Below are 14,897 nucleotides of genomic sequence, written 5' to 3' on the forward strand. Positions count from 1 at the left end.
GTGTGTGTGTGTGTGTGTGTGTGTGTAGGAGGTACACACAGTAGGCCTGAAGCAGTACCTTTCTGGTAGTACTTGGAATTGTGAGTCCACCTGAATCCAGTGCAGAGGCCAAAGTCTGTCAGCTTAATATGACCATCCAGGTCGATGAGGATGTTGTCAGGCTTGATATCCCGGTGGATAAAGCCCATCTTGTGGACACTCTCAATGGCCAGAGTCAGCTCCGCAATGTAGAAGCGGGCCAGGTGTTCAGGGAAGACCTCCATCCGAATCAGCAGGCTCATCATATCCCCGCCAGGGATGTAGTCCATCACAAAGTACAGGCTGTCCTTGTCCTGGAAGGAGTAGTAGAGTTTGACCACCCACTCATTGTCTGCTTCAGCCAGGATGTCCCTCTCAGCCTTGACATGGGCCACTTGATTCCGGTTCAGGACATCTTTCTTCCTGAGAGTCTTCATGGCGTACAGAGCGTGAGTGTCCACCTTACAGGCGAGGCACACTTCCCCAAAGGCACCGATGCCCAGCGTCTTGATTTTCACAAACATGGACTTGTCCATCTTAGCCCTCTTCAGGCGGTTGTAGTTAGACTCCTTCTGGTAGAGGAGCTTCCTCATCTGCTCCTGCTCAGCCTCACAGAGCCCGGCCTGCACGCAAGGGAAAGCCAGAGGCGCGTTATAACGACCCACAGCAGCGGAGGACCCTTCAGAAGGAAGAGACTAGGTCTACCAGGCTATACAAGAGACACCAGCCAGCCTCAGTCTCCATACGGATGGGGACATCTACCTCTATATGGGACATTCATCCACATACACGCAAATACGGAATCCAAAGAAAAGTCTTTCTCTAGTTGATTTTCATCCTAAAGACCAAGGAAACCACTACTGCTTAAAAAAAAGAAAAGTCCTGTGGAAAACATTCCTAGATCCATAACGCTAGTATTTCAGTAGTTCTGAGAAAATGGGAAAACCAAACAAGCAATGGCTCTGGGTCAACAGGAAATGAGAACAAAAACTTAAGTCTTAGAGTCTGAAATGACTAATTTATGTGATGTAAAATTATGGTGATGTCAATTTAAAATGTCATTTAAAAAGTCCCTTCTCTAGTACTTTACAGTGTCAAGAATGTTGAAAACCTTTACTGGGCTGGAGAGCTGGCTGTGGTTAGGAGCACTGGCTGCTCTTCCAGAGAATCTATTTCCATCCTCAAAACTCACACGGCAGCACGACTGCCTGTGACTCCAGCTCCAGGGGACCCAATGCCTTCCTCTGGCCTTCACAGGCACAAACGTTAGTGTACAGACAAACATGCAGGCAACATACTCAAACACGTGAAAAAATAAATAAATCTAAAATAAAATGAAACAACACAGTGCAAGGATTTAAAAAAAAAAAAAAAACAGTGTCAAAAGCAAACGAAATAAAACAAAACAACCCAAAATAACAACTACATCCTGAGCTAGGTGCTGGGAACACCCACAACCCTGGCAGGACTGGGAGACCCATTCAGTGGGGGCTACAGATAAAGACACTGTCTCAAAGAAGCTAACCAAAACCATTATTTACTAATTTGGATTGCTGAACCAATGATATTGTATATTTCTCTAACATATATAATTATGAAAACGTTCTTCCTCCTTCCAAAATGCTAACAAGTTGATCCTTGCGGTGCTCTCTACAACAGTAAGGACACAGCACACTACCCAATGTGCTGGTTTACTTGTTAGCAGGGTCCTCGTCTGAGCATTCNTCTGAGGTTGGGGGAAGGAGAAGGGGCCACACACTGCGGCCTCTCTCCGTGTCTGGCTCATACGCAGGTCTGTGAGATGGATGCGTGCTGATGGTGGCTGCTACAGAGGAAAGGGGAGCCGGGGAAGAAGGGAGTGAGAAATTACTTTGGCCATTTCCTGCTCCAGCTGTAGCCTCNGGCTGACCTTCTGCTGGTAGGTTTTGATGACATTCTCCACGTGTTGTTCCATGAAGAATTTGAAGGCATAAGGGGAGTAACTCTTGATGCGAGACTCTCTCTTCTCTTCATCCCTGCTATTCTTGCGGACAGGCACCGGGGAGGTCTGGATCTGCTTTTTGTCTCTGCCAGCTTTGTCTCCCTTCGCACCTTTGTGGCTCTTGTCATTCTTGTCTTGCTCAGTGCCCCCTCGCAGACTCTGCTCCACACTGGTGCACAGGCTGTCCAGGTCCACACTGTACTGCTCAGACTTACTGGGCAGCAGCAAGTGCTTTGGGTATGGAGGCGGTGGGCACCTGCGCTCGGAGCCGCCATAGTCCACATCCAGTGGGTGTGGGCCTGCGCTGCCCTCCTTTGTCTCCAGGCTCTCGGTGGCAGGTGCTGTGGGCGCAGTCACCCAGGCGGGGTGCGAGGGCCCCACGGCTGTCTGGGGCTCGGGCCGCAGCACACGCACGCTCTTCACGGGGTGAAGGATGTGTGCAGCAGTCACAGCGGTGACCGTGTTGGGGGCGGGCAGTGAGGGTTCCGGTTGTGGGTTGTTGAAGGAGTTGGTCCTGCTGGGGCCAGCCCGGAAAGCCACATGCGGCCTCGAGGCCTCTAGACCCTGCTTTTGCAACGAGTCACGGCGTGCCAGTGGGGCTGCAGACCAGGGCACGGTGGAGCTCAGCTCGTACAAGTCAGCATTGAGGCTGTTCCTGGATGGTGCCAGCACAGCTTGTGCAGAGCTTTCACCAGTAAACGTGGGACCCCGGGTGCCCAAAACGTGTAACGGGTGGGCCCCAGGTGGGGTAGCCGCCGGCTTGTGGTGCGAGGCGGCGTACAGCCCAGCATGGGCAGGAAAGGTGAGGCTGGCGGGAGGGCCACCCTGGGCCTTGGCCAGGCCGGAATAGGCATCTGGTGGCGTCTTGCTCTGGAAGGAGGGGCTGCGCTGCACCCCATACCCAGGCTGCTCTGATCGTAGATGACCACGACCATAGTGTGTGCCCGGGAAGTGCGCACCCGGCTCCACTGTGGTGCTGTAGCCTTTGGGAGGGTGTTGGTGAGCCGGGGCACCTTGGGTGCCCGCTCCGGGGAAGAGGAAGTCTAAATATTGCCGCGGCATCTCCTCCAGTGCGGCGGGGCCCTCGTAGTTTGCACTACCCAGCTGGTGGTAAGATGTGAGTGCTTCCCCTGTGCCCTCGAAACTGGGCCGCCGAGTCACCGGGGCGGGCGCCAGGCCCTTTCCTAGAGAGGAGAGAATGAGAAGTCAGCCTCAGAGCACAGGGTGGGCTGCTACTTGCAGGTTGATTCTCAGACTAGCCTTATCTTTGGGGCTAAGATTCCCGACAGGGTGTGTCCAGAACCAGCAGAAACTGGTCACACTACAGAGGCACACAAGGTAGGGGGAAATGGATCTTGGGGCTGAAGGTCAAAGAGCAAATGGGAAGGTCATGTGCCAGAGGGGGTACAGTGCCTTAAACGGCTCAGTCTCAGCCATGCTAGGGGACTACCTGGACAGCCAACATGGTTTTATTTGGGAGGAGTCAAGTTTACTTACTGTCATGTTTAGAAAGTCTACTTTTCCTAACAAAGGGCAGAATTGTACTCACTGTTCAAATATTCATTTTCCTTTCATTAATTTTCCAAATTAAAGCTCTGTTGGGTTTCTTTCTTTTCTTTTCTTTTCTTTTTTTGAGTTTTTTGAGACAGGGTTTCTCTGTGTAGCCCTGGCTGTCCTCAAACTCAGAAATCCGCCTGCCTCTGCCTCCCAAGTGGTGGGATTAAAGGCATGCACCACCGCTGCCCGGCTGTTTCTTTCTTTATTGAGGACAAAGTGATCTATACCCAACATTAAGTAAGACCAGAGTGATGGTGAGGAGATGGAGAAATGGCTCCGGGAGGTAGGGTGCAGAGAACCTGAGTTTGGTTCCCAGCATCCACATCAGGAAGCTCCAGCCCTAGCAGGATTCTGCCCCTGCAAAATATTGCAACCAAGTGCACTGTTCCCATTAAAAATAAAATAAAAATATTTTTAAATTCCTTAAAAAACAAAACAAAACAAACCCAACCTACAAAGAGTCGCTCTCTTGACCAAGACCCAGACACGCAGGTGGCTGCCGCTTCCTTATCCCCACTTCTCCATTTTGAAACTCTCTCCTCATTTAAAGCAGCTGTCTGGAAAGGACAAAGGCTCCTTTCATCTCCTACAGACTCCTCTGTAGATCTGGCCCTGGATCCTGAAGTCCAAAGGCAGTGTCCACTCATAGGGATAAGCCCCACCCTGCCCCACCCCACCCACCCCGCCCCACCCCTAACACACACCTGACAGAAATTACCCAGCAGCCTAGGCACTGAACAGGAGTTACAGCTGATGGAGGGCTTTGTGTTGCCTGAACTGAGCAAATGTGGCCAGCACAACACACCAAAAACAAGAAGGCAGGCAGTGGCTACTGAGCTGGCCCTGTTCCCTGCAGCACCATTCTTCAGGACAGACTTCTGAACCTGCTAGGAGCTGGTGAGGGATTTCTTGTCTCAAGAAACCAGAACTGTCCACCCCCCACCACAACACAAACCCTTGGAAAGCCCTCCCAATGTCCTCACTCGCCACAGGAAGCCTTTACTCCGGGCCTTCCACGGAGCAGGGATTACATAAACCCATCATCATGCCCCAGGAAGCACAGACCATGTCCTCCATCTCTGGAGAGGAGCATCCCAACCTGTCCCTTCCAAAGCTGACACACTGCTCACAGCTGTAGGCCTTCAGAGCTGCCTGCTAGTGAATGTGAGAAGAAAATGTGGTTTGGGAATTGATAAGCCTCTCTTTTCAAAGACCCTAAACCCAATAAAAGATTTTAAAAATTTGAACTCTTAACTCTTTCTTTCCCCTGAAAGATGGAAATATTCATCAGACACACGAACTCGCTGTCGACAGTCACACAGGCTGCTGTAAGGAAGGCCAGGGCGTCTTGTGAGCACCTAGGTTAAATTCCAGGGTTGACTATGCCTGGTTCTTCGTGCAGGTCTTCTGTGTTCAGACCACAAACCTTCTCCTATGGCACAGTAGCCTCACCTGGGGAGGTCTGCTTGATGACTCGCACAATCTGCTCATTCCTTGGGTCCAGGTAGCCCATCTTACTGATGTACTCCAAGGCGGCCTCAATACTCCTACTGCCCGTCTGCTTGAGCGCTCTGCCAGCCATCTCCTAGGAAGGAAGCAAGGGATGTCACCATTGTCATTATCGTCGTCGTCATCTTCTTCACTACCACAAAGCCGCCTGTGCCTCCTCCTAGGCTGCTGGGACCCTATCAGGTGCTGAGATGACCATCGGGAGCATATGCACATGTTACACCACAGACCTCCACACAAGAACCTGTGTCAAGAATGTGTGGGGTCTCTGATGGTTGGTCTGAAAGAGACTCAGGCTCTTTAAAGAACTGTAGTGATGGGACCAGGGAGATGGCACACTGGTTGTTCTTTCAGAGGTACTGAATGCAATTCTCAGCCAACATGTGTTATCTCACAACTATCTATAGTGGAGTCTGATGCCTCCTTCGGGCATGCCTCCTGTTGGCAACGTCCTCTGCTATCTACAGCAGTTAAGGAGTTGCCCAAGACAGTCTTCATGAAGCCCCTGGAGCTCTGTCCCTTCAAAGTGTTTGCAGAATGAACACACAACAGGAGAGGGCAGTGACGGACATAACCGTGAATTGAAAACATGGTTCACTTCTGCCCAGGTAAAGCATAGGTCCTTTCAAGGACAGATGTACTTGGAAGGTGGAAAGCCCACCCAAGTGGAGACAGTTACTCGGGGCTGATGGTTAGACAGAAAGGAGCTGTGGGTGGGGCACACCAGGAGGGTAGCGGCAATACCCAGGCGCATGTCATGGGACAGGGAACCCCCACCTAGGGTTGGGCTATCACTAGCTTTGCCTATTTGTAATATCAGGGGAACTTTCAAACACAGCACACAATCTGAAGATGAGGCTGGGGGCAACACGGGGTGCAGAGCTTCAGGCACTCTGGGGCAGAGATGAAGGAAGCAGAAGGTGACATGGCCAGGCAGCTAAGAGAAGAAGCACTGAGAAGGGTAGGCTTTGGTGAGAATGGCAGGCAGTAGGGACATGGAGGGCTGGTTAGTTAGTAGTAGGCAGTCTAACTGCAGAATAGAGAAGTATTCCGGAGAGAGAGTACTACCCTCACTGTTCCTGGCCACGCCTGATGACACCTGGCCATTCATCCCAGTCCACTTCCTTAAAACTGGGAGAAACCAGTTGGGCATGGTGGGGTAATCCCAGCACTGGACCAGAGTCTGGACCCCACATCCCTCATAGCTTCATCCACCCACTCCACAGGGCCTAGAACCATGCAACCATCTATCATTCAATCGTGTTCTGTTCCTAGCTGTTTGACAGCTGAGACAGGACACACCAGAAAGTCACAACCAGACCTGGGAGTTGACAGACTGCAGGTCAAAGGAAGCAGGGTGAACTGACGGAGGTCTGGGAGCCACTACAAAGAGGAGGGGCAGGAATGAGAGCTGAAGAAGCAGGCTGGGAACAGTGGTGGGGACCAAGGTTCACCACCTGGGATTGTCAGGTAGGAAGGCAGCGGAGTTCAGACATGAAGCGCTCGCTCTCCACCTCGCCTGCAGCCTGGTGATGACACCTCACCTTCCCTACTTCATGGCCAAGCTATGTGGTGAGGTCATGTCTACACACTCTCAAGACTGCATCTCAGCTCACCACTTGGAGCCTTTTGTTCCCATTAAAAATGTGCCAAGTGGAGCTGCCCCTAACCACAGGGCGTTTGGCACTACAAGTTCAGCTGTTTTGTGTGAACTGGCTGTCTCTTTAGGTTAGGTTACCTGCCTAAGCTCCTTCCATTCAGGACCTGCCAGCAGCCAGGGAACAGCTTGCCACCTGTATATGAAGCCAAATTCCCACTGACTTCAAGATCTGTGAGCCTCCTGCGCTCCCGATCTAGGGACCAAGACATGAGGAGTCTACTGAAACCTGGGATGGAGACTCGGAATGGCAGGCATGTTTTAAATCATAAGACCAAGTGACATTCATGAACCAGCATGTTCATAAGTAAAACCTTCAGTTCTGCCTTTGTAGGTGTCCATCACTGATGGTTAGCAAATCTGTAGTCTCTAAACACATATCCAAATACTTGCAGATGTTTGCTTTTGCAGAGCTGGGGGTGGGACCCAGGCCCTCCCTCACACACACACTGGCAATGCTCTACTACTGTACTAATCTCCACCCCAACCTCCTTCGGCTCTTTAGTTAAGAGCCAAAGGAAGTCTAGAATATGTTTCTAAGTCTACCAAGAGCTCAGGTCTCAGCGTCAAGGACAATACATGTAGAGTTACAATGGAGCTTAGCGGGAGGTCTCCTGAGGCCTGAGTGTGGCAGAAGCCTAGCAGAGTAACCTGGCCTCTCCCCTTCCTTTCTCAGAACATTGCACCAGTGGGAGTCAGTGCATGAGTGTACCCTCTCTACTGCTGCCTAGCATCTATGCAGCTTTCTCAAACCTTCTACCGGCTCTGCGCATGTCTGCTCATCTGAGGAATGAGCTACCTAGGGCTACTCGGGGATTGAGAAGGCCACTGGTGTCTCTGTGTCCCAGGACCATTCCAACATCAGCTGCTGTCCTTCTCAGAAGGCATCTTACTGTCTCTGGCAGAAAATATAAAGATGACAGTTATATAATTTATGCACATTTGGTATCAAATACCTCTAATACTTCATATTTTATCCTTTTAACCATAGTTACATAAACAATGTGCTGCACTCCCCTCCCCAGGCCTTAATACCTCTCTCGTTTTCTTTGGGGTACCTCAAGCCCAGGCTAGGCTTGTGGAGACGGCAAACCCTTCTCCCTGGACCCATGGATGGATGTTAATAGTGTATACAGAGAATTTCCACCAAAGCTCCTCCTATCCCCATGGAGACTGACTGAACACTGCTCCCCTATAAAGTTGGCTCCTACTAATATTAGCTAGACCTGCCCCCTTATCATCTGTACCAATAACCTCTCTGTTCAACTGTGTACAATAGACACCCTGCAGTTTCTCCACCTGAGAGCCTAGACCTGCCCATGCCAGCTTTTCAGTTTCACTGTGTCTGGCTGGGTGTCATCTCTTCATTCCCTCGTCCTGTAGGTCCAATCCCTGGTTGCTGTGCACCAGGTCCTAGGCACAAGGCTCAGCTGCCCTCTAGATGCTCCACCAGAACCTCAAGCCTGGCTTTCGTCTGAGGCAATCTTCTCTGCCTGTCAGCCTGCCACCCATAGGACAGGAACCAACCAGCTAGAGGCTCCTGCTGGAAGTGCCAGTGACCCTACTCTTCTTTTGTGGCTCACTTCCCCATACTTTCTCTGTGCACACGAGTAAGCCCTGTGGGAGTGAATCTCTTCTTTGGGAGTGAAGTTCACCTAGCTCAGAGGCAAGCAGGAACTGGGTACAGTTGCTATAAAGTGTAATGGTTTTACTAGCGTCCCTTGTGACTGTGAGTTATTTAAATTCAGTGACAATTTATTGTGTATGAAGGAAAGAATTTCCTATGCAGATCCTCTCCCACCCTTCCGGGTGAGGAAGCATTTTTCAAACATTAGCAAAGCCATAGTCCATGCTTTAACATTCCAGCTCTGAGGTTTGGCTGAAAAACTAGAGATGGGAGTGCTCTGGCCTTGCTAGGTCTTCCAATGACTGCCTCCGTCTGTGGCTGCCTGTCACTGAGCCTCTCACAACTTGTGATTTCAGTCCAAGGGTGGGAGCGATTGGTTGAAGGGGCTGGGTCTGAAGGCCATGGTGAGTTTTTAGGCTTTGTTTCAAAGCCTAAAGGATTTCATTTCAAGGAAAGAACAAAGAAAGGGAAGAAGCACGTGGCTCCCCGGGCTGGGGGTGGGGTGGGGGGATGCCAGAGAGGCTTAAGTAGTGGCCAAGGTCTCCACTGCTCCACCTGCTGTCCTTCTCAGGCTGACTGCTGCCTTTCTTGAAGTTGCTTCCAGGAACCTTCTGGAAGCACAGGGGAACAGTGTTTCAGGGCCTCCTACTGACAACTGTCAGCTCTAAACAGAAATACGGTCCCAGGGGACTGTGAACCACAGGCTATCCATCCATCTTCCCGGCCTTTGTGCTTTACAGAAAGAGCCTGGAGGCTCAGCAGGGCTCTGAGAACCTGTTCTAGCAAAGCCCGAAGCATAGGGGAGGAACAGTCGCAACCTTGGTGTTTTCAATGGGTGTACAAGACAGAAAAGGAGCTGCGACTTCACACCTGTGGGCCAGATAGGAGCAATTCAGTCCAGACAGAGCCTGCTGGGGAAGGTGCAGCTCGCTCAATGTAAGGACGATTTTCTTTAGCCTCAGGCTCTATGCTGAGCACTGCTGAGAAACATATATTTTCAAAGGTAACTTAGTAGGGATTGAGGGAGAAATCTGTTTTAAAACTAGACCAACAGGAAAAATTGGCAGCCTTGCTGATGACCAAACACGAATAAAATCGGCACCAACCAGCTAGTCAGCACCAATAAGGTTATCAATAAAAAACAAAGTTCCAAAACAAAAAACAACTTTCATGTAAATATTTTTAAGAATAGGTAGGGAGCTGACTAGGTATGTAAGAGCACTTGTAGCTCTTGTAGAGGACCGAGTTAGCTTCCTGGTATCCCCACAGTGGCCAGCAACCACCAGCAAACCCAGTTCTAGGGGTATCTGCTACTCTCTCTCCTGACACCAGGGACTATGTGGAGTACAGACATACATGCAGACAAAACACGCAAGCACATAAAATAAGGCTGCAAAAAAAAAATGAAGAATAAAAAGTTATGCTAGTAGGATGTCTCAGTAGGAGAGGGGTATGCCACCAAGACTGACCACCTGAACTGTGCCAAAACCCCACACAGTAGGAGAGCCAGCTCAGGCAGGTTGTTTCCACACAGGAACTCGCTACCCTAACACATACACTAAGTAACTTAAAAATTATTAAAATTTTTCTTCTTGAAATTTACTTTCAGGCTACTTTAAATGAACCATAGTTAGGAGGCCCATCTCTACAATGTCATCCCTCACAGTCTATCTGCTCCTCAAAGAGGAGCAGCGGGGGAGAGTTAGAAAGAGCCTGAGTTTCTAGAGGTGGAGAAGGCTAATTATTCATGTACTCTCAGGGTGCACACAGCACAGGCATGGAGAAGCTCCCACAATCACAATTCTATCATCAGACACTTGCAGAAGGTCAATGTGAACAGGGTGGGTACACTCGCTGTCTCCTGGCACCAACCCAGCAGGCTGGCGAGCAGAGCTGAAGTGGAAAGAGTAAAAGAAGTCGGCTTAATTGGTTTCAATTTGAAGTAATTAATTTTTTGTTAAAGATAAGAACATTTGCTTGCATCAGATCTTGCTATAATAAAAACTGCCTGTGCTATTTTTATCTCCTAATTATGGATGGTCAGATCCTCAAATTCTCCAGATTAACAGGGAACTGGATGAGTTCCTTTCAGCTCTATAAGCATCCAGAGACATTTGACAGAATAAAGAAAAACTCCGCCCGCCATCAGCGGCGGCGGATAGAAGAGCCTAGGATTTTAGCTGATGGAAAACTTGCCCACAACCCCTAGAAGTTACACGCATACTTCAGGAGTTGTGGGTCTATATTTCTATTCTTCTGTCCCTGGCTATGTTAGCGACCAAACATGAGCACCCACACTGCCTGCCCCCCCCCCCATCTGCACAAGCTGAGGGCCTTCTATTTGCTCCAAACAATAGACTGGCGTGAAGCCTATTCATTGCCAGTGTGCTGTCAGTTCTGGGCTTCACCCTCACAAAGCCTGGCTGTTTCCGTTTCCTCTCCTTGGGTCCATATAGCTAACCACCCAGCTGACCCCGCCAGCATGCTGCAGTGACCTATGAGTGAGCTACTGTCTGCGTCCAGCCTCAGCAGGGCAGCTGGAACTGAGCTCCACCAGGAAGCTCAGCACACAGACACCACAGAGAGCAGAACTGTCATAAGGACGAACCACTGCTGCTTTTAAGCCCTAGGATGGTTTATTCCATGGTGCCAATAACTGATAACCACTGCTTTCTCTGTGTGTATCTGGAAGACACAGCCACCTGCTGACCTTGAATTTTGAATGATTTTTATCTCCTAAGTTTTTACCTGGATAAACTCAAATTTTGCTCTTCAGAAAAATATTTTCATCTGCCAGGTACAGTGGCTCACTCCTTTAATCCCAGCACTCTGGAGGCAGAGGCAGGCGGATCTCTGTGAGTTTGAGGCCAGCCTGGTCTACAGAGGGAGTTTCAGGACAGCCAGGGCTACATAGTAAGACCCTGTCTCAACAGAACAGAACAAAACAATCCCAAAAAGATCAAATTTTTTCTTAAGGATAAATGTATGCTATTAATAGACTGTTAATAAGATGAGACAGAACGAGGTAATAAGCCAACGCTGACTCCTGAAGTGAGGTGAGATGCTGCGTTTCCCTTTGATGTAGTGCATTCTAGCTTTCTACCACCCCACCAGTAAACAGTCCCCAGGGATTAGCAACCTGTGTCTTTATGAGTTCTAGAGTATTTAACTGGGTTAATATTTACCTTAAAGCCATTGTTATATCTTTTTTTAAAGGTATGTCAAAACTCTATTATTAATATCCAATCTTTGTGAAAAAATGCACTTCAGTCTTTATAAAGTAAAAACTAACTCAGGTGAGGAGGGAGAGTCCCGCTTTAACAGTATCCAGAAGTCATAGTTGCAGCATTTTCTAAAGAATCATTGCCATGGTCTAAGCAGTAGTGGAACTCTTGGGGGGGGGGGTACCTGTGCATGTGTGGCATACACGCGTGCGTGCGTGTGTGTGTATGTGTGTGTGTGTGTGTGTGTGTGTGTGCGCGCGTGTGCGTGCACGCGCAGCCAGTTCCTTTCCATCACAGCTGCAGGCAGGAAGTCCTCAGCTCCAACAGCTCCAGGTGACCCCAACTCACCTGAGAGGACTCGGTAGTCTCACCCAGTGGGATCTACCGCCTTTCCAATCTGTCTAACCAGATATCCCTACTTTTAAGGCCTCAGATACTCTATAAGCTAATGTGTGTGACTCACCAAAACAAGCCCTCCACCCCAAGAAAAAGCCCCAAACCAAACATACGAAATCTAGAGGGAGTGATCATGTACCTTACTTTCAGTGGAAGTACTATTTTTTTATTTAAAAAAAAGGGGGGAGGCCAGAATCATCATTCAGGCAGAGAGACCGTCAGGAAGGGGGGGCAGAATCATCATTCAGGACAGACATCGTCAGGAAGGGGGGGCAGAATCATCATTCAGTCACAGACACCGTCAGGAAGGGGGGGGCAGAATCATCATTCAGGACAGACATCGTCAGGAAGGGGGGGCAGAATCATCATTCAGTCACAGACACCGTCAGGAAGGGGGGGCAGAATCATCATTCAGGACAGACACTGTCAGGAAGGGGGGGCAGAATCATCATTCAGTCACAGACACGGTCAGGAAGGGGGGGCAGAATCATCATTCAGGACAGACACCGTCAGGAAGGGGGGGGCAGAATCATCATTCAGGCACAGACATCGTCAGGAAGCCTTTTGCAGCCAGCACTGGAGAGGTGCCTCCCAGGCACAGGGAGGACAGATCTATAGAAAAGGAGAGCACAGGAAAGTTCTAGAAACCGCCTGCTAAGCACACAGACACTGTGCTTTCCTACAAGAGAAAACCTAACAACAAATCAGGGAGACAGCACCTGAGGCAGAATGGGGTGGGGCTGAGCCTGTGGGGTGGGGCTGAGCCAGGCAGGAGCTGGGAGGTGGCTCTGTGTCAGCATAAAAGATGTTAAGGGACTGCACAGAGCACTGGGAAGGACAACACCCTGACCTCCATGGTGGGTTCTCAAGAGGGCAGAGGCAGGCAGAGCCTACTCCTAACACCAACAGGTAAATGGCTCTTTAAATAATGGACCTGGGGCAGTGAGATGGCTCAGCAGGCAGATATGCTAGTGCAAAGACCAGAGTTGAATCCCCACATCCCACAAGGCATCAAGAGAGACCAACTCCTAAGAGTTGTCCTGACCTGCGCATGTGCACTGTGACATGCTATGCACTGTGACACGAGCCCGAACTCATGCGTATAAACACAGAATATAAAAGCATTGAAGTTAAAGGGGCCTGAGAGTGATGGATTGTGATAGATGCGTGTGAACCAGAATGAAGGGAACCTCATACAAAATAACAATCATCACGTGTAGGTCCGCCTACACATTTCCTCACAGCAGCGGCCACCACTATTTGAATCAGGGCCTCTAGTTTTTCATCCAAAGTACACTGAGGGCTTTCATATGTGGAGAAAGGATATAAGTACAGGGACAGGGATTCCTGGGTGCTGAGACGAGATGAGATTCTCCTGAGAGTTCTGTATTATCTCTATGTTCAGGAAATAAGGCTTAGTAAATAAAGGCGCCATTAGCACCCCTCCACTGCACACGCAAGTAGTCTCTGCTGCTGTTGGAACTCAAGTCCCTTCTCATCTGTCCCCTATCCTGACCCATCCCCTTAAAAGCCATCCAGCACCCCTGCCATACCCTACACTATGTGTAACTCCCCTTAGTTGCCACTCCTTGTCCACCTGAGTATAGCTAACACCTTTGTGACTACGCGGTAAATCCCATTGGGATGTACAACTAGACACTGAACTTCCTCTAACCCAAAGGCTAAGAATGCTCAGATGGCATCTGAGGTCAATGGCTGAGATCTTCCTCCTCTGCCCACCTAATGTTTCCTTGGTTTGTGACTTTATTTATTTGGTTACCATAAAACTTCATGCCACCATTATCAAGCTGCACATGTATTTGGAGGAACCTAAATCTCTGGCTCCAGAACACACGCTTTTTTACTTCCTTTGAGGTGAGAGCTGTGCTTCTGTATCGTCAACTAAAATAAACAACCTTACCACTCTGTGGAGAGTTATCCAGGAGGGCAGAGGGGAGCCGCTGTACTATCAGGCTGGTGCAACACCAAAGATAGGGCAGTGGTCTTACCACTGTATCCATTTGCCATGGCCAGTCCCAAACCTTAACTACAGGTCTATATGATTCTCCTGAAACTCTGCTGGGGCCGCCTCTAGTCAGTCCCAGCAAACTCTAGCTCCTATTGCTTTAGACAGTTAGGGTCTCTCCCATTGGGTGGCAGCACCCCTCAGAATGACTCGAGACCAAGGCATGCTTAGATCTAGGAACTGAGCAAAGCACTCAGGCAGCAAAGGCAGGCAGATCTCTGTGAGTTCAAAGTCAGACTGATCTACAGAACAAGTTCCAGGACAGCCACAGCTTCCCGGAGAAGCCTGGTCTTGAAGAACCACCACCACCACCACCACCAACAACAACAACAACAAGAACAAGAACCGGACAACAACAACAACAGCAACAACAAGAACGGGAGCTGGGAGCATGGTCCCTATGCTCTGTACTCTGAATTGTGGACATTTATCTTTCCAAACCAAGAGACGGAACCTCAGTCTGACTAGTAGTTTTGCCAGTTCCTAGGTTCACACAGGTAAAGTCTGAATGGGGGCTGGAGTCAGTGACAGAACAACTGTCCCAGCAAGTGCCAGGCCCTAGATTCAAACCCAGGACCTAACAGACAAAACCCACATAGTCAAAGACATTGCATGCTGTTAATAAACACGGACTTCATTCCACAAAACAGGAGCGATGATGCTGTGAGCAGCCATCACACTGGCAAATATTCAGGATGCTGGATAGCAGCAGCAAGGCTAGGGACTCGCACAGACACAATGGAAAAAGGAGGACTAGCCCCAAATTAAAGATACTCAAACCCACAGCCCAATATAACATGGCCACTCTTGGTGACTGCCTCACACAAGCAGAGACAGACTATGTACCTCTCCTGTCTACAATGAAAACTAGACCACTTAAATGTTCTTCAGTGTGACAACTG

General features: G+C 49.5%; 1 protein-coding gene across 1 annotated transcript in view; it reads right to left on the reverse strand.

Moving 5' to 3' along the window:
* Lats2 (large tumor suppressor kinase 2) overlaps positions 1–14,897 on the reverse strand; it is a 52,393-nt gene that overhangs the window by 7,118 nt on the left and 30,378 nt on the right. Inside the window, exons 3-5 of the mRNA XM_021204078.2 lie at positions 5,009–5,141; positions 1,889–3,183; positions 59–641 (exon numbers count right to left, since the gene is read on the reverse strand). Of these exons, the coding sequence (XP_021059737.1) occupies positions 59–641; positions 1,889–3,183; positions 5,009–5,141 (2,011 nt within the window). The remainder of the gene's footprint in view (positions 1–58; positions 642–1,888; positions 3,184–5,008; positions 5,142–14,897) is intronic.

Source organism: Mus pahari, chromosome 8, assembly GCF_900095145.1.
Source record: "Mus pahari chromosome 8, PAHARI_EIJ_v1.1, whole genome shotgun sequence".
Taxonomy (NCBI): Eukaryota; Metazoa; Chordata; class Mammalia; order Rodentia; family Muridae; genus Mus; species Mus pahari.